General features: G+C 36.1%; 1 protein-coding gene across 1 annotated transcript; it reads left to right on the forward strand.

Moving 5' to 3' along the window:
- Nucleotides 1–1,170: 1,170 nt before the first annotated feature.
- LOC127831096 (zinc finger protein PLAG1-like) lies at nucleotides 1,171–17,521 on the forward strand. The gene is made up of 6 exons (XM_052356085.1): nucleotides 1,171–1,219; nucleotides 9,223–9,278; nucleotides 12,414–12,587; nucleotides 14,312–14,511; nucleotides 15,614–15,740; nucleotides 17,168–17,521. Exons 1-6 carry the CDS (start codon nucleotides 1,171–1,173, stop codon nucleotides 17,519–17,521), a joined length of 960 nt encoding a protein of 319 aa, XP_052212045.1.
- Nucleotides 17,522–24,510: the final 6,989 nt, after the last annotated feature.

Genomic DNA, 24,510 nt, shown 5'->3' on the forward strand with positions numbered 1-24,510 from the left:
AAAGATTTGATGAAATAACGTCAAATCGGGACGGGGGGTTTCCCACAGAACTTACGTATATCGCCTGACATGCTGTTTGCTTTTTTACACAACAATAAATACACCCACACTTTTCACATGATGTGGTACGAGTCTGCAAAATTTTTGCGTTTTTTTATTTAGACAAAGAAACAATGCGAAATACATGAATCACTGTATATTAGAAGCTAGAAGTAATTCATGTCGCGTTAACATTAATAATCGGAAGCGAGTTTCGGATTACAAATTTAACTATGCTACTTTGAGAATTCAACAAAACAATTGTAGTAGTGTATAATTCAACAATAATTTGTTTAAACGCTTCACCAGTCGAATAAATGATTTGACAACATTATTCATGAAATGCACTATTTCCAAGAGGATGTATTGAATGCCTACAAGTGCTGTTGCTCTTGGAAAGCGTGCGCTCTCATTGGATAATATGGATTTTCCAATACAACAACGTTCTGCCTTTGGGTTGGCTTAAGTTGGGTAAAAAGTTACATGTAATTTACAGATGATCGTAAATCGGTTCTCAAAATATTCGGCGAAGTCGTTATCGCTTTGATCTGAAGAATTGCTAGTTGCAATTACAAAAAAAAAATAATCGGTAAATTGCAAGCGCACCGAAGACTCTGATTTCCAAATTTAAGCGCCCCGGCGATTTACCGTTAAATGGCTTGTAGAAAGCATTGATGTACATTAAGTATATGTATAGCAATTAGGCATTCAAGATGTAAACTCAGCAGTAGTTTTTTATGGATGTTATGCTAATACAACACTGTTGAAATTTTAATATAATTATGTACCCATGCGCACCAACTTTTTGAAATTGAAATTTAGGTTATAAACTGGAAGTAATTAGCAATAAAATACAGTAGTTCAAGTAATACGGAAAACATGAAATGAGATGAGCCCTTATAAATAAGGTTCCTAGGTTATGGACAAGTTCTACTACAAATAATGAGAGTCTGAAATTACACCAACATGAATTTGTCAAAATTGTGTAAACTGTTATTTTAAAACTCAAATTTGCTTATGTAGGGGCTAAGAAGATAGAAAAAGCTTTTTCCAGGCAAAATACAACAGTGCCAGTACCTGTGAGAGCTTAGGATAAAGACAAGGACTTAGTAGGTAGGCGTGTACACAAATATGGGGTTCACACAAAGGGCTGATGCTAGGCTCAGTAGGCTGCTTACTGGTATGTGAAAATTTAAAGTTCATCCCAAAATACTTGGTATCAATTTAACTGTTTTCACAAGTCGATCTCCCAGGCAACTCGGTTTTAAGGGGTGTTGCGGCAGTTTATTTAACGGAGAATATATTTATAGCAACACCGATGGTGCTATTATCACAACTCAATAATTTTGTTATCAGTATCATCAGAAATGACCGAATTGGTTTATAATTCAATTGTCAGTGGTTCGATCCCAGGTGGGGTTAACTTTTTTTTACTTCTTTTTTATTTCTTTAAATTCATTCTTGTTTTACACTGGAGCTTTTAAGTCATGTCGTTTAAATTTATCAATTTAAAGCATTTAATCACAAACTTCAAAACAAGCCGAAATCTGTGAACAAGTACATGTAAGTTATTAATGATTAAGGTCGAGTTTGATACTGTATGGTATTATGTTTGTGATTAAATATTGTTTTTTATTTATGTCTTTTGGTAAGCTGTTGTGATCCCAGTTAAGAATCAAAACAATTTCTAATGTTTATGCATATTTCTTACAATCTATGTACCGGTACTTGGGTTTTGCCTAATTGATGTATTTTTATAAAATTTGACGTAGACGGTAGGGATAGTTAAAACAAAAAATCTCTGTTAAAAGTGCGGTGACCCCCCTTTTTTATGTTTGTTTCATGATAACAATACATAAATGAACATATTTGAGAAGTTTCGCAAAAAGTTATTAGATAGAACTTTTTTAAATTCCATTTTTGTGGTAAAAATAGTAAAAAAAATGACGTTTTTTGGTCGACATAAAAATTATAAAAATTAAATTTCTTAAAATTTAACTTGTGTTCTCTATTTTTTTTGGTTGTTTGTGGTTTACTTAAATGGTATATGATATATATTAGCTTATATAATCTCTACATGTTTCCAATTTCATAGGTTATTAATCATTATTATGCAATTAGAGATTTTTCAGTTTTAATGAAAAAGTACATATTATATAATGGTGAATAAAATCCAAACAAAGCCGGTGACCCTATGTTTTTATTGCATTTTTCATTAAGTATTTGTATGTAGTACTTGAATAAAAATTTTGAGCAAAAGTTATTAGATGGAAAAAAATCATCAAAACTGCAGCAACACCCCTTAAGTGGATAATCATAATGGTCTATTTCGCAACAGATTAATATGTGACATCTTAAATCGACCAGTGGATACCTAGCTGTCAAGAATTGAGCTCACCAATTAGGGATTTGTATTGCAGGGGCAAATAATAGCACATGGTTGCATAATCCAATCAAATGAATTTACTAAAAATCAATGGATAAACAATAAAAAATGAAGTGAGACTAAAAAAACAATGTCTGTCTACTTGTTATTAAAATACATACTAACACAAATATTTAATTGACAGCCATACCTTGGAGTGACAAGTGCTAGTATAATATACATAGTGGTGAGAATTGATTTTGTTACCAATATTGTTAATAATTATGTATTTAAGTATTGATGTCAAACCTTCCTGAGAAACAGACAGCCTAGGCCATTTGAGAGCATTTAATGAAGATATGCAGTCAATTCATAGCTAGGTTATGTTCGTTTATGAACTCGTGTATATAACTGAATTGCTTTAAATGCATTATTGGTAGTTATTCCTGTCTATTTGTAGGTTTCACATGTTCAACCATGTATAATATCCACCCATTGAAATTACCCAATAATTCAAATTCAAAAGAAATGACACAATGGTTAAAAAAGCTTAACAGGTCACCAAGGCAGGTAGTTTCTATAGTATTATTGACTTGAACATCTTGAAGGCCACTAAAACAAGCAAGAAGACACTTCCCCAAAATGTTTACAAATCATAATAACAGTGTTCTGACCAATTTTCCTGTACAATTGTACTGATTTGTATCAGTTGGAACATAAGTTTGCATTTAAGCTGGGTTCTCACTGCCGATCAGATCAACTCAATCAAGCCCGACCAAGCGGTCGGGTACGGGTCTGGTTCGGTCGGCATGAGTGGTCGGAGGCGGTCGGGTAGGTCGGAAGTGGTCGGGCTTCCTACCCGATATTTTTTGACATGTCAAAAAATATCGAGTAGCGGTCGAGTATGAAATGGATCGAGAGGCGCTCGGCAAGTGGTCGTGTAGAAGATCGAGTTGATCGGGAAGCAATCTTGTGGCGATCAGATTTACATCTTTTACACGATCTCTACCCGATCCGCTCGACCTCTACCCGAGTTATTTTAGATCGGAACACGATCCACTCGACCTCTATTCGGTTTGATGTACAGATTTACTAGACTGCTACCCGACGTCTACTCGACCGTACACGATCACTTCCCGATTGCTATTCGACCATACAGGAGCTCATGTAACTAAAACAAAACTCACGTGCAAAACGTTGTGCTTGTCTCTCATAACCTTCTTAGAATTGAACGAGTAAACATCCAAAGATGCCAAGAAATGGCAAAAAGGCGGCTGATACTGCTAAAACTAGTAAAAAAAATCCATGATGATTTAAAGTGATTAGTGAACAACAATGTTTGAAGTTTTTATTCTCAAAGTTTCAGTACACGACCGTTCGCGACTTTGTACGACTGTCGTACGACCATCACGATCTGGTCGTGTGAAGATCTGGTGGTGATCGAGCTGAGGTCCATTTGGTCGAGCTGAGATCGTATAGGGCTCGCGTATAGGTCGAGATGATCGAGCGGAAAGCGGACAGATGGTTCAGTGGACGTCGTGAATGATTCGTGTGGGAGTCGTGTGTTATCGACAAGAGGTCGAGAAGAAGTCGTGTATACCCCTTTTAGTCGAGCTTGGTCGGGTGTGGTCGGGAAATTTTGGTGATCGGGAAGATCGAGTTGATCGGATCGGCAGTGGGAACCCACCTTTACTGGTATAAATGAAAAATAGAGTACACACCATGTGTCTACACATAATGATGCGCTAAAGAACTACAATACCTTACCTTTCTGCTGAATTCAATTCTTTTGCAGAAAATGAAAAAGTCGATTAACAGACACTTTTTCTTTTTCATTCTCCTATGCATAAGCCAATGAAATAAAAAAAGTGTAAACATTTTGACTAGTAAGTTATTAAAAAACAGATATTAAAGTGTGTTTTTTTAGCTCACCTGGCTGAACAAGCCATGCTCAGGGTGAGCTTTTGTGATCGCCTTTTGTCTGTCGTCCGTCATGCCTCGTCAACAATGGCTATGTTAAAACTCTAGAAGCCACATTTATTGTCCGATCTTCATGAATTTTGGTCAGACGATTTTTACCAATGTTATCTTGGACAAGTTTGAAAATGTTTCCGGTTGGTTGAAAAACATGGTCAGAAAATGTATATAGCCCTAATTTTCAAGTTGATCCATTAAATAATACCTGTCAAACAACCTTCCTGTTAAATTCCAGCAATTGAAATGTATGTGTTCTCAATCGTTTAAAATTCAATTCATCCAATGCAGAAAATTTCTGATATTTTTTCCCCTACCGGTGAAACCGGAGGGGACTTATGGTTTGCGCTCTGTGTGTCAGTGAGTCTGTCAGTGTCAGTCTGTCACACTTTTCAGGATCCTGCAATAACTTTAAAAGTTTGTCATATTTTTTTCATGAAACTTAAAACATAGACAGATGGCAATATGGAGATTATGCACGTCATTTAATTTTGTTCCTACGTCAAGAATTCTGGTTGCTAGCCTATGGCAACAAATAGACTAGAAATATTGCTGAAAATACTGGATCCTGCGATAACTTATTAAAGTTCTTCATATTTGTTCATGAAACTTGAAACATGAATAGATGGCAATATGAAGATTATGCACATCATTTCATTTTGTTCCTACGGAAAGATTTCTGGTTGCTATGGCAACAAATAGACTAGAAATATTTCTTAAACTGGGGGAGTTTCAGATAGGGGACCATATTGCTTGACAATAGTCTTGTTCACACATCCTTTCCTTTATTAAAAAATTGTGAATGCTCTTTATTCTTCTGGTAAAATATTTATGGATTGATGGCTTTTGAATGGCAACGTGGTAATCGTGTTACATGCTTACAGATGTTTCTTCCTATTAACTGTTCCTAACTCGACATTCACATAAAAAAGCATGGAGGCTGCCCATTGGGGGGGGGGGTGTTAGAATATTTGGATGGCAGGCTGCTGCGCCCTTCCATTTATGGATTGCTGAAGCACTGATTTTGAACTTTACGGTGTTCGCATTTAACTTTGTCTCCCTTGCAAATGGTCAAGTAAAAATTGTACTTTCATCACTCATCATGCTTTTGTCAAACCCACTTGCAAAAAGCTTGATACTCGCAATCATAATTTGTATATGTATAAAATAAGCCGTCTAAGTTTGTCTGTATCGTGTTTTTGTTCCCCCCCCAAAAAAAAAATGGGGGGGGGAGCATATAGTCGCCGCTGCGTCTGTCCGTCCGTCCGTCCGGACGTCCGTGCACAATTTTTGTCCGGGCTATTTCCCAGCAACTAAAGACCGGAATTTCAATGAAACTTTATGGGAAGCTTCACTCCCAAGAGGAGATGTGCATATTATCAGCGGGTTCTGGTCGGATGATTTTTCACAGAGTTATGGCCCTTTGAAATTTTCCATTAACTTAACATATATTGCAATTCTGGTCCGGGCTATTTCTCAGCAACTAATGACCCGAATTCAATGAAACTTAATGGGCAGCTTCACTACCAAGAGGAGATGTGCATATTATCAGCGGGTTCTGGTCGGATGATTATTCACAGAGTTATGGCCCTTTGGAATTTTATATATAAAAAATTGTCCCCCCAACAACTGTTCCCTCAAGACGTTTCCTGTTATCTGAATATATAGTGCAATATTGTGACAAAAACCTTTGGGGAGCATCACCTGTCTCCGACGGATTCTTGTTTTAATTTGCCGCAAGTTTCAATAATGAGAGGACGACGTCCACCCCCCCCCCCCACCACCACCACCATAAATGTCAAAGTCACATTAAAAGTTGAAAGGTTAACTTAGTGCATTTGATGTTTGTCTGATATGCAACTTCTCATTTATCATATTATTTTCATGTGACTGTCAGATGCATTTTTTATAATGCCCTGGCAAATTCAATACTACAAGTTTTATGGTTTTATGTGACCTATATTAAAGGTCAATGTCACATATCTGAAATATATAAAAGTGCTTATTTAGAAGATTTATCTAGATGATCTCTAGGTCATGTTTGAACATGGGCCATGCCGGGCCAAAAATTAGGTCATGGGGTCACTTAGTGCGTTTTTTAAAATTCAGCATGGTGTCCGCTCTCTAAATCAAGTAGTTTTCATCCGATCTTCATCAAACTTGGTCAGAAGTTTTATCTAGATGATCTTAAGGCCAAGTTGGAACATGAGCCATGCCAGATCAAAAACTAGGTCACGGGGTCACTTAGAACGTTTTACACATTCAGCATGGTGTCCGCTGTTTTTTAGCTCACCTGATTGCTCAGGTGAGCTTTTGTGACCGGTCTTTGTCCGTCGTATGTCCGTCCGTTAACATTTGCTCGTAAACACTCTAGAGGGCACATTTTTTGTCCCATCTTCATGAAACTTAGTCAGAAGCTTTGTCCCAATGAAATCTCGGCCGAGTTCGAAACTGATTTGTGTCGGGTCAAATACTAGGTCAAAAAAAGAAAAACCTTGTAAACACTGTAGAAGTCACATTTCATGCCAAATCTTCATGTAACTTTGTCAAAATTTTTGTCTTAATGATATTTTATTTGAGTTCAAAAGTGGTTCCGATCCGTTGAAAAACATGGCCGCCAGTGGGCGGGGCAGTTTTCCTTATTTGGCTATAGAGAAACCTTGTAAACACTCTAGAAGTCACAACTTTTGCCCATTCATCATGAACAGAACAGACAGTTTATTAAGACTTATCATAAGTACATCGTCTTTAATGCATATAATTATAAATAAAGTAATGTCACGTATCCTTATACTATAGTAGGTAACCAAATCAATATAATGATGTATATATGTTAGTAAGTTAAATGACATTTCAGAACTAAATTCAATTAAATGACATTTCTAAACAAAATAAGAACAGAGATAAACAACGATTTTGACAAGGAGAAACATAATAATTTTAAATCATGAAAGTTGGTCAAAACATTGGTTTAATTGATGTCTCGGACGAGTTCGAAAATGGTCGAGATCGGTGAAAAACATGGCCGCTAGTTTTCTCTATATGCATATATTGGCAGTTTTCCCTATTTGGCTATAAAGACACCTTGTAAACACTAGAAGTCACAATTGTTGCTGAATCATCATGAAAGTTGGTCAAAACATTGGTTTTATTGATATCTCGGACGAGTTTGAAAATGGTCGGGATCGGTGAAAAAACATGGCCGCCAGTGGGCGGGGCATTTTTCTCTATATGTATATAGTGAAAACATGTGAACACAGTAGAAGTCACATTTGTGGCCCAATTTTCATGAAATTTGGTCAGAACATTTGTTTCCTTGATACGAGAGTTGAGTTCAAAAATGGTTCCGATCAGTTGAATAACATGGCTGCTGAGAGTGGGGCAGTTTTCTCATTATGTCCCCCCCCTTTCGAAGAAGAGGGGGTACATTATTTTGCTCATGTCGGTCCGTCCGTCCACCAGATGGTTTCCGGATGATAACTCAAGAGCGCTTTTGTCAAGGATCATGAAACTTCATAGGTTCATTGATCATGACTCGCAGATGACTCCTATTAATTTTCAGGTCACTAGGTCAAAGGTCAAGGTCACGATGACCTGAAATAGTAAAATGGTTTCTGGATGATAACTCAAGAACCCTTATGCCTAGGATCATGAAACTTCATAGATACATTGATAATGACTTGCAGATGACCCCTATTGATTTTCAGGTCACTAGGTCAAAGGTCAAGGTCACAGTGACCCAAAGCAGTAAAATGGTTTCTGGATGATAACTCAAGAACGCTTATGCCTAGGATCATGAAACGTCATAGATACATTGATCATAACTCGTAGATGACCCCTATTGATTTTCAGGTCACTAGGTCAAAGGTCAAGGTCACGATAAACCGAAAAAGTAAAATGGTTTCCGGATGATAACTCAAGAACGCTTAGGCCTAGGATCACGAAAGTTTGAATTTTGCATGCCTGAGCAATTTAAATCCAACTGCTATTCAAATCATCAATATCTCTCGATTCGCTCGCTGATGGCTCGAACTTTTGTTGTCGGTCCCGTCGAGTTAGAGCCATAGGGTTTCGACTGTATTGGCATTATCTAGGCCAAGTTTCAATATGCGTCATGTGTAACAAACAATTAGTTAACCATGTCACATCTGAGGAAAAAAATATAACCATTTTAGAGACCACGTTTGAAACCCCATCTCCATAAAGCTTGCTGAAAATGTTCATATCAATATAACAATATCTAAACTGACTTTAAATCTGCATCTGGAGAATATGTCATCAGGTGAAATCTTTTTTAAAAAACAACATTTTTTCCACTAAAGAATCCACATTTATGACTTAATCTTAAACCCGAATGGTCAGGATGTTAATCTTTACAAAACTTCGGGTCTTCAGCTGAATTCAAATATGGGTCACATGTGACCAAAGACTAAGTCTCTTGATAAAATCTTAGAAAAAAAACGTGTTACCATAAGGGCCATATTTATGACTCAATCTTAATGAAACTTTATCAGAATGTTATATTTTAAGATACCTTGGCCAAGTCACGTGGACCAAAAACAAAATTTTCCTTAAATGGCTGTAGTACAATGTGAAAATTTTTGAAGTTGCATGTTTTGCGTTATAATCACATGCTTAGAATTTTTTCTTCTAATGGTAAAGATTCCAATTTTAAAATAGTTTGCTAAAAAATGTTGATTTATTTGCTAGGACAGTTTCCTGTAAACTTTGCGGACACTCTTGAAGTCATATATTTTGCTCAATGTTGATGCTATTAGATTATATATAATTCCTTACGCTCATCTCCAATTTCATATTCATGAACAATAAATACCTTATTTCAGTCAGCATTCCAACAAAAGAAACAAAGTTGAGAGGGAAAAAAAAAAGCAACAAAAAGGTAAGTATACAGGTATAGACTTAAAAAAGTCGAAAGGATTTACTAACATATACCCTTAAATATGCCTAATAAGTTTGGTACTCATTCATTTTTCAAGTATTATAAAATACACTATAGATACAACAGATTTAAAATGAAAGAATGTATAACATTGGATAACATCAAGGAAGCTTGTGAAAATAGCAATCCCTAAAGTAGAAGTTAAAGATAAATTGTAATCTGTGTTACTCCGTCAATCAATGGAATTAGTCACAGTAGCCGCGTCATGAAAATGGCTTCTTAAAGCAGATGATCACTTTTTAGATAGTTGATCAGCTGATAGTATCATCATCATTTAAGGAAACAAAAAGCAAATGCAAATTGGCCATGCTCTGTGAAAAGGAGGTTAGGTTAAATGCATGTGCATAAAGTGTCGTCCCAGATTAGCCTGTGAATTCTGCACAGGCTTAATCAGAGACGACACTTCCCGCAGAAACAGAATTTTGGCAAAGTAGAGACTTTCTTTAAACAGAAAATCATAAAAGCGGAAAGTATTTTCCCTGATTAACCTGTGCTTATCTGGGACGACAATTTACGCACATATGCGTATGAAGGTCTGCCTGCTGACAGACGATTCTGTTCCTTTTTTATTAAAATACAGAAGGCCACTGTTAACCAGTCCACTAATGACCTGATCCTACTGGTAGTCACTAGTATACTCAATACAGAAGGCCACTGTTAACCAGTCCACTAATGACCTGATCCTACTGGTAGTCACAAGTATACTCAATACAGAAGGCCACTGTTAACCAGTCCACTAATGACCTGATCCTACTGGTAGTCACAAGTATACTCAATACAGAAGGCCACTGTTAACCAGTCCACTAATGACCTGATCCTACTGGTAGTCACTAGTATACTCCATTTTTCACTTTGCGCATTAGTGCCCTGTTTTATAATCACCAGTGTTTTATCAACTTCAATATTTTATTACAGGTGTTTATCAAAAGGTTAACAGGGGCAATCTGGTTTTAATGATGTATGTCAATAAAACATGTACCTGTAACAAGGAAATAGTTTTTATCGTAATATCACACATTAAAAATGTCTATTACAAATCTATAAGATTGGCCATGCATGTTTGTAATTTGTGTTATTTTATGTATTTTATTGTACATGCCATGGATTAGACAATAAACTTTGAAACTCTATGCAATAAACCCCCTTTCCACAGAGGAACTATTTATAAACTTTGCATGTCTAAAGTAATATACATGTACATGTTTATTTTATACTTGCATGTACATGAAGATTATACAATATATAAAATGTCATATTTAGTTTAAAAATAATTATTTGAACACAAACGTCACAGAAACCTCTTTTTTATTAAAATAAATTCAACCACAATTCTCTGTGTTAAATATTGTCGGACTTAAAATACACGATTGTTCCATCGTAGTAAATGTATATTTAATTGTGAATATTCAAAACGGCCTGATCAAATTTTGTTGTTGACATGACTATTAAATTATTTGTAGTGCTTTTTTGTTTGTTTTTATCCTTGTAAATGATAAAAAGCATGCAAAAATTGATTCCGATGTACATCCATCTCGTACATGGTTAATTCATCCGTATGGAAAGCATGGGTGTATTGATATTTTAATAAAGCCTCTCCAAATGTCACTTTTTGTTTTCATGCAGTTGGTGTGTGGAGTTTAGCGTGCAGTTTGCTTCCAAAAACTTCTTCAAAACACATAATATGACCTCTCATAACATAAAGTCGGCGTACACTTGTGAATTCTGCAGCAAACAATTTATTAAGGTGAGAGGGGTGATTTTTAGCTTGGCTGTTTTCAGAGAAAACCCGAGGTATTGTCATAGCCAGCTCGTCGTGTCATGTCTTGTCCGTCGTCGTGTCTGCCGTCCGCGTCGTGCTAAAACCTAAACATTTTGTTAAGGTTTTGAACATTGGCTCTAACATCAAAGTGCTTCAACCTACACTTTTGAAACTTCATATGTTTATTTGTAGCTGCACCTTAATGAGTTCTACATGCCACACCCATTTTTGGGTCACTAGGTCAAAGGTCAAGGTCTCTGTGCTGTGACTTCCAAAAAAAAATTATGTCAAGTTTTCATTTATTCAAAACTGCACCCGCAGCCAAGCGTGGCACCCGTTATGCGGTGCTCTTGTTAGTTCTTGTTTTAATGCACAGAATATAGAGAAAGTGGGTTTCTGGATATAGTCTTTGCCTTGGGTGCGCTCATGAGGCTTTTTTTTGGATCCTCTCTTCAATACTTGTGGTTTGTGTAAAAGATCTTTTTAAAAAAGACACAAATACTTGTTCTACCCAGGCAGTGGTCTCAAGAGTATCTAAATGAGCCTTAGAATTCAATATAAAAAATGAATAAACAAAATGCCTCATTTCATGTTTATACCTAAAGTTAATCTTTTGATGGTCATGTTGGTATACAGAACATGTGACCTTTACATATGTGTATACGCTTTGGTTTTGGTGCTTTGACATGTATCACCTGTAATTGTAGCTTTTTAGTTCTGTTTAATCTGTATTATTTTTCTGGAAAATGAAACTTGGTTAAAAATTTGTTTAAATATTAAGATTGAGTCCCAAGCTGGTTGTATTTCAATGTAAACACCAGGCCTACATGTGGGGCAGATTAACTCACCTGTCTTCAGTGAAACATTGTAAATACACTAAAAGTTTCACTTTTTTGCTCAACAAATCACTTATTTGTTGCAATGGCTCCTGGTACAATGTCAGAAGTCACACGTATTACACCATTATCCCAAAATCTGCTCCAAGCAGTGTAGTTTTTGTGGGTCTCAGGAGAGCAAATCATGCCTGTGGTTCCCCCCCCCCCTTCCCATGGCTATGTATTTCAATTAACTAGGCCCATTTTTCAGAACTCCACCTAGATACTTAAAACAATCTTATAGGAAAATGACTGACGCAAATTCAGAAGTTCTTGTTATAAGAAATCCATGAATATACACAGCCACATAATTGTCATATATAATTGACATACATGTTATACAAATATCTCATATCCTTTAGAAACACCACTTGCTGGAACGCAATCCAAATACTATAAACAGGCGAGTACCTTACAGTGTGAACTAATCTCATATTTTAGAAGAGCCACTGGCATGAACACGTCAGCGCTGTACACTGTAAGGACAGGAACTTCCTGTGCCCGCTATGTGAACACACCTACAAAACAGCTCGTGCACTGAAGCGGCATCAGAAAGAATCCCATAGGTTGACGGAATTACAGGATGACAATGAACAGAATACGGACATGCCTTCGGTGTTGACATAAAAAGGTTACGTCAACTGGAGTCTTGTGGGCAGATGCAGTGAGTTTTTTCACCGTTTTGGGAATGGGGCCTGGTCCATTTGGATTGGGAAATATGACACCTTTTTTGACTAAAATTGGGCAAATAATTTTGTTGATTGTATGCTTAAAATATTTTAAAATTGATAACAACATGGATTTCAATATAATTGTTTCTAAGATTCAACTTGTAGAGCTGGATTTAGAGATGAATAACATGTTTAGACTTATTTAAAATTTGAACGAAAAAACAACAACATTGCAAATGTTTGAGTATTTCCTTCAAAATAATAGTTTATGTTATGTTAAAATGCATAGTTACGTTATAGTTTAAACATATTTAGTTAAACTAGTTTGTATCGAAAGACTAAAGCTTATTGAAAAGCTGTTATGTTTCCTGGGTATGCCCAGTACTTGGTGTATTTGGGGGAAATCTAAAGAATGCTTCCACAGTGGGGATCAAAGCTGTGACCTCCCAGTTGCTAGATGGACACAATGTCCACTGTGCCACACAACCATCAAGTAAAGTGTTATAGTCCATAAACTAGTTTTGCATTTCTACCCTTCTACGATACCTATAATCCTATTGGAACCAACATAATTATATAGAATAATCATTTTGCTGGTACTTAAATCTTAAATCGAGCCTGTTTCTGAGAAAACTGGTCTGAATGCATGTGCGTAAAGTGTCACCCCAGATAAGCATGTGAAGTCTGCATAGGCTTTTCAGGGACGATACTTTTACTAATTTTTCATTAAAAGGAAGGCTCCACTAATCGAAAATTGAGTTTAAGTGGAAAGTGTCATCACTGATAAGCCTCTGCAGACTGCACACGCTAATCTGGGACGACATTTTTCGCACATGAACGAAGCCCTTTTTCCCGAAGAAGGCTAATTTCATTTTGTTCCTATCTCATGAAATGCTGTTACAGCACAATACGGAACAACACATTGAATCCTGTGACACATGTGGGAAAAGATTTCTACGCGTAATGCCCCTTCAATGATTTATGTTATACATATTTTTTTAAACGGCTGTATTATTGAAACACCTGGATCAATTGTCAATTTACTTGGTAGACGTGATCAGCATGATGACACAGAATGACGCTGGCAAGACTTAGACCTGAATTATAATTGTGATGTGCACTTAATGATGTCATTCAAGTATCTGGTATTTCAAAATTTTGAAAAAGGAAGTTTATTTCTCATTGTGAAATTTTCTCTGGTCTTTTTTATTTTTATGCCCCTGTAGGAGGGCATATAGTGATCGGACTGTCCGTCTGACTGTTTGTCTTTCCGTCACACTTTGCGTTTAGGTTTCTGCTTTTGGGTTTCGAAAAAATGCTCATAACTTCTATGTCCCTTTAGATAGCAACTTGATATTTGGCATGCATGTGTATCTTATGGAGCTGCACATTTGAGTGGGGAAAGATCAAGGTCATCCTTCAAGGTCAAAGGTAAAAAAACAAGTCCAAGGGAAGTAATAAGCTTCAAAGGGAGATAATTATCTGTACCTGCCAAATGATAAAATAACAATTAATAAATCAAAGCGTCGCAGTAGGGGGCATTGTGTTTCTGACAAACACATATCTTGTTTACCATAAATTCACAGGTTTTTGTATCACAGCTTCTAAGGATATTTGATTAAATGGTCTTCAGTCTCCACTCAATTTTTATTTTCTTTATGCCATCAGAAGAGCCAGTTGCTTGAGCATGTTCGCACGGTACACTGTGAGACGAGGGACTTTCATTGCAAGCTGTGTGATCACACGTACAAGTCTGCGCGTGGACTGAAGAGGAATGAGAAGGAGTCCCATAAAGTCGTGTGCACCGAAATAAAGGATGAGAATAACGAGACGCGTGTTTCCATGACTGTGGTGAAGATTAAGAAAGGGTAAGAGAACTTTTGTTATACAAGCTGTGTTCTGGGACAACTGGGTGTCATGCATCTGTGTTCATTGTTTTCCCAGACAAGCATGTGCAGTTCACACAGACTAATCATGGACGACACCTAACGCTTTAATGGAATTTTTATACGCCCGTTTAAAAAAAACGGGACGTATTATAGTTTCACCTTGGCGGCGGGCGGGCGGGCGGGCGGGAGGGCTCGGCGTCCACAGCAGTGTCGGCTCTCTTATTCAAATAGTTTTCATCCGATCTTCACCAAACTTGGTCAGAAGTTTTATCTAGACAATATCTAGGTCAAGTTCGAATATGGGTCATGCAGGGTCAAAAACTAGGTCACAGGGTCACTTAGTGCATTTCAAGCATTTAGCATGGTGTCCGCTCTCTAATTGAAGTAGTTTTCATCTGATCTTCACCAAATTTGGTCAGAAGTTGTGTCTAGACAATATCTGGGTCAAGTTCAAATATAAGTCATGTCGGGTCAAAAACTAGATCACGAGGTTACTTAGTGCATTTCAAGCATTTAGCATGGTGTCCGCTCTTTAATTGAAGTAGTTTTCATCCGATCTTCACCAAATTTGGTCCGAAGTTGTGTCTAGATGATATGTAGGTCAAGTTCAAATATGGGTTATGGTAACGTTATCAAGTTGTCCAAAACCTTCAAATGGGCGTATCTTGTGACAGTTTGGCACTCTTGTTTGTTCATAGAAGTCTCCTCTAAATTATGATCCAGTTTAGGCGGAAAGTGTTGTCCTAGATTTGCCTTTACACATGCATTACACCCAGTTTTCAGAGAACAAGGCTCATTGATATACATCACCGGTACTCAGTTCAGGACATATTGCGTTGAGGTAAAATCATGCAAAGATGGGTAGATTTGAACATGTTTTTTACAATTAAGTTAAAATTCCTAAAAAAGAGAAGACTTTCATATTCTTATATTAGCCTATGCACTATTCTTGCATGCCTTATCTTTTACAAATACATATAGTAACCAACATTAAAATGTGTTCGCGAGGCCAAACATTTTCAATACTAGTTGTTCAGCTGATATGAGGTAAAGGTTAAGCACTCTATAACCCTTTTATTAGGAGCCTGACCTGCTCTGAGTGCCTGAAGGATTTTCCATCACGAGCTGAGCTGTTACAGCACAATATGGAACAACACATCGAATCCTACAAGCATCTTTGTGACACATGCGGGAAAAGATACCTACGGGTAAAGTCCCTTAAAAGAGTATTGTTTATTTGTTAACAGTCACATGTAAATTTCATTTTAACTGTATCTTTGATAGTGTTTTTATATGTGTTACATTATTTTTTTATACTTTTAATTGTTTTATTGGTGTGTTTAAAGTAACTTGTTATCATCTTTGGACTTTTAATAATGTTGTATTGTTTAATTGGTTTGTATACAATAGTTATCGAATTTCAATGTCATTAAAGTATTTGTTAATTGTATTTTTGGGTAATTACCCCGGTACCTTTTAATTATTTCTTAATTAGTTTCTTTATGTGAACTGTTTTGACATTTAAAACGTATTTAAAGACTTGCATCCTTAATAAAACATATATGCATGTGCTTTTTACCTCACCTAATCAAACCGTGCTCATGTTGAACTCGTTCGATTTCCTTTTGTCATTGATATTTCTACGGATTTTGAAAATGGTTCCATGAGGGGAATGGCAGTTTTTAGTTATATGTGGTTATTGGGACCTTGCGATGACTTCGTGTTCAGATCAGTTTTGTTTGATGGGGTCTCAGGTGAGGGTATAAAGCTTCTGGCCCGCAAATTGAAAGCATGCACTATAAGGAGAGTCTCGATTTATGTTTATTTTTAATTTATGCTGTACATGACTATTGCAATTATTTAATACAGATTTGCCTTACCCCGAATTCATTCCAATAAAATTAATACATTTCCTCTTCTGACTAAGCAGATTTTCTATAACATTCAATACACTATAATTCTAACATAAATGGACAGTGCAGTTTAAATTTAAATATTAAAGGGACTGTCAACCACGATTAACGAAAAAAAGAAAAGTTCTAAATTACCGTAATTTTTTACAATTATTAGTTTATATTGATTAAAATATCACGACTGGTACATTACATTGTTTGAAAAATGTTCATATTTTTAGTATATTCGGTAATAAAATGTCACGATGTGAAATCGAAAGTACATCGCGAAAATATGTGACATAACGATATACACACTATAAATAACGCAAGTTGATTGATCATCTTATATTTATAATATAAACAATTTACTACGCATGCACAATTTGCATTCCTCGGTTTACCACGTGACGATTATGATCAATCTACTGGCGTTATGTATAGTTAACTGGTGGTTACCTGGTAGACATACCCAGTAAAAAAATTTACCAAAAATACTGAAAATATGAAAACTTAACAACTTTTTTCAAGTAATGTAATATACCAGTCGTGATATTTAAATCAATATAAACTATTAATTGTAAAAAATACGGTATTTTACAACTTTTCTTTTCCTCGTCGTCGTGGTTGACAGTCCCTTTAATGCAAATGGAAGATGATAATTATAAAATCGCAAAACACAGCCCTAGTATAATACTGATAACTGTAATTAATATTAATGTTCTTTGATATGTTTTACACAGAGGACGCATCTACAGGACCATGTTGCAAGTGTTCACACCTATGGAGCTGAAATAAATTGCCAGTTGTGTGGAAAATCTTACAAAGCCTTGTCTTCTTTAGGGCGGCATTTAAAAGATTCCCATGCCGGTAGAAAGAAGGAATTGTCAATGTTTGATTTGTTACGCAATTCCGGTGTCATGGGAACCTGGCATTTACGAAAGAATACGTCAAGTATGTATGGCAGTGCAGACGTTGATTTTTTGGACGATGAGGAGGATAGTGAAAGTTACAAAGAAAGTGATGAAGAAGATATTAATGATAAAGATGTCAGTTTAACTGAAGAAGAAGATGAAAGTGACCAAGAGAGAGATTAATAAGATTTCGAGGAAGATGTCAAACATTCAGAAACAGATGCTGAAAGTGATGAAGAAGATATGAATGATTACGATGATAGTCTTTCCAAAGAAGAGGTTCAAAGTGATGAGGAAAGTGAACTAGATACTGAGGACAGGAAAGTCTTCATTACGGGGAAAAGATATGATGACTAGAATCGTTTTTCAGTTGATATGCTGAATGACAAAATACAAGTTTCTGAAGAAAAGGGTAAAAGTGATGAAGATTATGCTATTGTAAATACAATCCAAGATGATGTCAAAACTAATGATAAAGATACCTTAATTGATGCAGGTATTAGACTAGAAGATACTCCTAAAAATGACAACATGGTTTCTGAAGATTCAATAATAGGTGAAACAATGAAACTAACAGATACAAAAATTAGTCTATCTGATGATGTTTCAAATTCTTCACAACAAGATGGTTCAGTTAGCAAGGAAACAGGTGATGATTCAAGTGAAGAAGATAATGAAACAAGTTTTACCCCATATACATGCAGATGGGAACCTTTACAATTATAAAAAGAACATGATTTCAGGAAGGGAAATGATCATGTTAACTGGATTATGTTTTTTATTATGCGCCAAAATACTGTTTATTTACCAAATAAGAACATTAAGTATCGTATAGTAATGGACATGTGTTTTGAGTTTTAAAGGATGAACAATTGGGCTTTAATCATTTTATTTCTTATGTTGTGTTTTGTATGTATTATCCAGTCTTGTGTAATCAGGTGTTCACTTTTCAGAAATTAGAGATTAGTGGATGGTTGAAAGAATATATCTTCTGGTTTATATGTGGAGCGTCATTATTTGAACATAGAATAGGCATGTATTCAGGTCACCTTAATGATTTTTTTCAGCATATATCTGGCGTTTTGTATTATGCCCTTCGGGTCATCAAATGTTGGCTTGTTACCATTTTTAGATGGGTTGAAAACTAAGTCAAATCTTTCAAAAACTAATTAAACAATGTTGATGATTTATTTGTCACCTACCCAAACTGATTTATGGATATCAATGTAGGCAACCCATATGGGTTTTGCCACAACAAAACATGGTTTTCATAAGGGCTGCATCTGGGTCCTATCTTAGTCTCATATTGGCTGCAAGTGTGTCCTGTATGGGTCCATTATGGACAACCATACTCATTCTTTATTGATCCCGATAATAACTTAAGGTTTCCAATGTTATTAAAGTACTTTTTTAATTAAATGATTAATCTTAGTATAGTGATAGAACTTATGTGTATTGTAAGATTTTGCATCGATCAATACGTTATAAATGTTGCTTTAATATATATGAACATGTACTGCTAGCTTATTTGGATTTGCTGTAATATTTTTTTCTTTTTAATAAATGACCATTTATAAACGTTTTGCAATGTATGTGATTGGACTTGTTTATTCTTCAAATACATAATATTAAACCAAAGTGAACATTTTTTTGTGAAGCCCTATGGACTTTTAGCGAGGCCCGTCTATGCATGAACAGCTAAGGCTGCTGATGATGGTGGGAAAGTAAATCATTATATTTCAATTCTTTATGAGCTTTCACACTTTTCCTTAATGTTTTGCCATATTTTATGCGTTTTAGAAACATGAAAGGTATTTTTGTGATTTTATGAAAGTTGCATCATCCTTTTTTATTAGTGTTTGTTTCCCACAGATAAGAACAATATATACAGCATTGTAAATTAAATGCGCTAGTCTATTAATTTGGTGAATTCGCGTTACTATATTGTTAAGCTGCTTGAATCTTGTCAACTCTCTGCAAAGGTCCGTTTATCTTACCATCATGCTGCCATAGAGGTTAACTATTACCGTTTCGCTGCCAGGCTGCATGGCAGCTGGCATGATAAGTTGCCGCCTGACTTCTAGATTGCTTGACTTCTGGACTGCTAACATCTTGCTTTAAGCCTGATGGACTTGATTGATTGACTTTTAGGTAAATGCTGCCAGACTGCTTTGTTGCTGTACTCCTGTTTTCACGCTGCCAAGCTGCAAGACTCATAGGTTGATAATTTGACCCTCATGCAAGACTGCTCAACTTCTAAACTACCTGACTGCTTATTTCAAGCTAACTGGCAGCTAAACTGCTGACTTCACGCTACTTGACTGCTAGGCATTAGGTTGCTGATTTCACTCTGCCAAACTGCTGGACTGCTTACGTCAAGCTGCAAAAACTGAAAGGTTTCTGGTCTTATTAGCTCCACTGGCCAGAGGCCAGCGGGACATATGTCATGGTCCTGTGTCCGTCGTGCGTCCATGCGTCCGTGCGTGCGTTAACTTTTACTTGAAACATCTTCTTCTCCTAAACTACAAGTCCAATTCTGATAAAACTTCTCACAAATGTTTCTGGGGTGATCCTCTTTCAAATTTGTTTAAATTATGCCCCAGGGGTCAAATTTGACCCCGCCCCTGGGGTCAATAAATTGAACATATGCTTATATATAGCCTATTTTGTGCAAACTTTAAAAATATTTTGTCCATAACCATTGGGCCTAGTGTTACTACATTTGGTATGTAGTGACATTTAATAGTTCTCTACTTTGTTTGTTAAAATTATGCCCCTGGGGTCAAATTTGACCCTGCCTCGGGGGTCACAAAAATGAATATATGCTTATATAAAGCCTATTTTGTGCAAACTTTAAAAATCTTTCTGTCCATAACCGTAGGGCCTAGGGCTACCAAATTCGGTATGTAGTGACATCTAATAGTTCTCTACTTAGTTTGTTCAAATTATGCCCCTGGGGTCAAATTTGACTCTGCCCCTTGGGTCACAAAAATGAACATACGCTTAAAAAAGGCCTATTTTGTGCAAACTTAAATTATTTTTTTTATCCATAACCGTATGGCATAGAGCTACCAAATTTGGTATGTAGTGACATCTAATAGTCCTCTACCAAGTTTGTTCAAATTAAGCTCCTGGGATCAAATTTGACCGTTCCCCAGGGGTCACAAAATTGAACATATGCTTATATTGGGCATATTTTGTGCAAACTTTCAATATCTTTCTGTCCATAAACATTTGGTCTATTTCTACCAAATTTGGTATGTATTACAATCTTAAAGTTCTCTACCATTTTTTTTTTCAAATTATGCCCCTGGGGTCAAATTTGACCCTACCCCGGGGGTCACAAAAATGAACATATGCTTAAATACGGCCTATTTTGTGCAAACTCTAAACATCTTCTTGTTCATAATTAAAGAGCCTTGGGCTACTAAATTTGGTATGTAGTGACATCTAATAGTCCTCTGCCAAATGTGTTCAAATTATTCCCCTGGGCTCAAATTTGACCCTGCCCCGGGGGTCACAAAACTGAACATATGCTATTATAGCCTCTTTTGTGAAAACTTTAAAAATCTTCCTGTACATAACCATTTGGCCTAGGGCTACCAAATTTGGTATGTAGTGACATCTTATAGTTCTCTACCAAGTTTGTTCCAATTATTCCTCTGTGGCCAAATTTATCCCTTGAAGGCTCCCATTAAAAAGTTGTTCAAAAATTTGATTCGTAAAAAAACAGTGGAGCGATACAGGGCCATCATGGCCCTCTTGTTACTTCACGCTGGCAGAATTATTTACTACTAAACTGTTATGATGCTGATTTCATGCTACCAGGCATGCTTGTATATTTCCGGGCTACCCTGGTAGGCAAAAGAACGACACAATAATAGGGGACAAATATGGCGTGATAGTGTTTGTTTTATATTTAAACGATTATATTAAAGTTTTATTTTTAAACATGCCATCAAGTTGTTCTACTGTACTGAAACGAATAAGGATGAAAACAAGCACTAAACGGATCAATACCATTTACACAGCATATACAAACTAAAGATAATGGTATTTGACTGGGAAAACTAACACGTGGACAAATTTCAAGTAATATTTACTTAAATTTAATTGTTTTGATGTTTGCACCAATCTAAAAATCGTGTTAATCTTTGTATTCCGGTGTTGAATCGAATCTTTGTTCAACACAAACCAATTATCTAATTTTGATCAGATAGTGTCCCGACTTAACAAACACCATAGTGTCAATCAAAGCGCTGAAGGCTCTGAAGTTGTTCGCTATTGCATAATTTAAGACGCAACTCATTTTTAGCTCGGCTGTTTTCGGAGGAAACCCGAGGTATTGTCATAGCCAGCTCGTCGTCCGCCGTCCGCCGTGATAAAACCTTAACATTGGCTCTAAAATCAAAGTGCTTCCACCTACAACTTTGAAACTTCATATGTAGATGCATCTTGATGAGTTCTACACGCCACACCCATTTTTGGGTCACTAGATCAAAGGTCAAGGTCACTGTGACCTCTAAAAAAAATCTTACAAGCTTTCATTTATTCAAAACTGCATCCGCAGCCGAGCGTTGGCACCCGTTATGCGGTGGTCTTGTTCAAAAGTAATTGCAAGTTTGAAATGAGCACACGCCATTCAGATTTATAAAGAGTGTGTAATAACGCACGGGTCTAAATTTGTGTGCAATTTTTATCATCCTATTTATTTTATAGAGATCACTTAGACACAAAAACAACAATTAACACGAGCCTTTTTGGACGTACTGAAAGCATAGAAAGTATGATGAAAATGGTATTAAGAACTGAATATAAAGACAAATTGCAATCACCATCATATTAAATGAATATTATTTGAACATCGAATACCTATCTCACTAAGAATATAATTTCACGATGAAAGTTCCTTGTACAAAACGTTTGATTATTTGAGACCATAAACAAATTCAAAATATACAATAACATAATTGATGAAAATAAAAAATAAAAATCTGCGAGCAATACTTTTTACTCACGAATTAGGTAGTCATAAAGGCAGCCCTGTTGACCCGCATTCTGTTGTTTATGCATTACTTGTTACACTAGCAGTTCACACGGTGTCAACAATTCTAACCTTAACATAGGTATGAAGCACTAATGCGCTTTTTCGGCGTAGCTGTTTTATCCAGCTTTTCACCTTACATGACTTTTACATAACGCCAGCAGACACGCATGCATATTTTCGAATATGTAATGGGCTGATTCGATATAAAACCTCTGAACTTCGGCTTTATCACTGTGTCTGTGTTCAGCGCAAAGGATGTAGAACTGTTCAGCGTAAGGAATTCTGGACTACTCTCGGTATGTTCAAACGACACAAATTGTGTCCCAGTTACAATTACGCGTTAAAATTCATCTCGCAGAATGTCAGGGTCAGTACTCGTTCACTTAATCGTCCGGGGAATATAATTGACTATCGATACACACAGTTTTGCTTTCAAGATGAGAAAACAAACATTACCAAAATAGTTTAGTGTCAAGATAGAGGAAAATCGTTAAATTATCCAACCACAATGTTTGCCGTACTCGGTCAGCACGTCTGGAAATCGTTCCTGAACGCCTGGATAGGCTGCGCTTATTTACAAGTTTGCTATTTTGAATTCAATTTTGTATCGAAAAGCATTGTGCTAAAATGTGCCATTTACAAGTCGCAACGAGGTTTTTAATGACCCTCGTCATGCGAAAATGGGTCTTATTCCATATGCGCCCATCATATATATCGCCCACTCAGCCTGCGCATCTCTCAGTCTGGTCAGGAGATACATAATAAGACCATAACACATTTAGTGATTTTATAGCGAACAGCATCGCCTCTGACCAGACTACTCAAATGCACATGTTTGGTTAAAGATTCGCTGGCCAAAACGCATAATACCCAGTTTCGCATGACGCGGATATGAAGGTGTAATTTAAATGTTCGGAAAGAAAACTGCGTTTAAATCAAATATTAATATACGATATGTTTCGATCGTGAAAAAAAAAAAATCATAATAAGGCATGTGAGGACACATATGATGTGCACTCCCGGAGAAATTTGTATCTACTTACACTAATGTGTGGTTTGTCAATGATAACACACATTTCATGCGGTGAATATTCGACTTAAAAGTGAAAAAAAACATACAATAGTAAAAGTTTTGTTTTCAATTTATTTATTTAGAAACATACATTGCAAACTTTATTTCAAAGTCAGCAATTACGCCGACTACATTTTTAAAAGATATTTCTCGTTATATTTAGGTTTTTTTTATATTCGATTTAAGCGAGTTAAAAGCTTTTTTAAGGATGTCTATAGTATACCTGTAGCAATTGGTAAACTTATGTTCAACGTTTTATAAATCGAGAACTGTGAATGTAAACAAGCTTAACCTTCCACTATTGCGTTGTTAGCACCCGTAAATACAAATGATCGCCGCTATCTGTTGAGAACAAAAGAACGTTTCCCAGAAATATCAAAATTAACCCCGCTGTAGAAGCATGAACGAGGTTACAAAACATATAACTCTTGTTATATTTAATTTGTTTTTTATATTCGGTTGTAGCGATTATGAAGCATTTTTGTTGTTGTCTATCGTATCCCTGAAGTTGTTGTTGAAAAGCCTCAGACTATGAATGACCTGTACAACGTCATTAAGACGCAGCAGATAGTGGACTATTTTAATCATTCATGAACAATCTCTTCCGCGACACGCATAATACAAACATTGTTAATCGATTCTTTTCTATATAAGCTCCGTTCAAAAATATACGCGAACAACTAAAACCACACTGGGTGGCAGATGAAAGTCTGGTCATTAAACACAATTGATGATACCACCATGTCTTCTCTTTCTGGTGGTCATTTGGTTGAGTAATTAACCGCCAATGTACCTAACTTTTGCTTCAATTAGATATGTTAAATATTGTAAAAATGTAAAGTCCACTCATGTCGAATATAGATTATCAGAATCTGTATACCGTAAAGATACTAGCCCGTTAAATTAAAAAAAAAGTATTTAATAACTTGAAAATTTACGTGTAAACATTTAACGTATTTACCGGTATCGGGTTATTAAAACTACATCATTCCTTATGAAGATTGAATGTTACGGCAATTCACGAACGACATTGTAAAATACAAGAAATTCTAT

The sequence above is a fragment of the Dreissena polymorpha genome, chromosome 5 (genome assembly GCF_020536995.1).
Source record: "Dreissena polymorpha isolate Duluth1 chromosome 5, UMN_Dpol_1.0, whole genome shotgun sequence".
Classification (NCBI taxonomy): Eukaryota; Metazoa; Mollusca; class Bivalvia; order Myida; family Dreissenidae; genus Dreissena; species Dreissena polymorpha.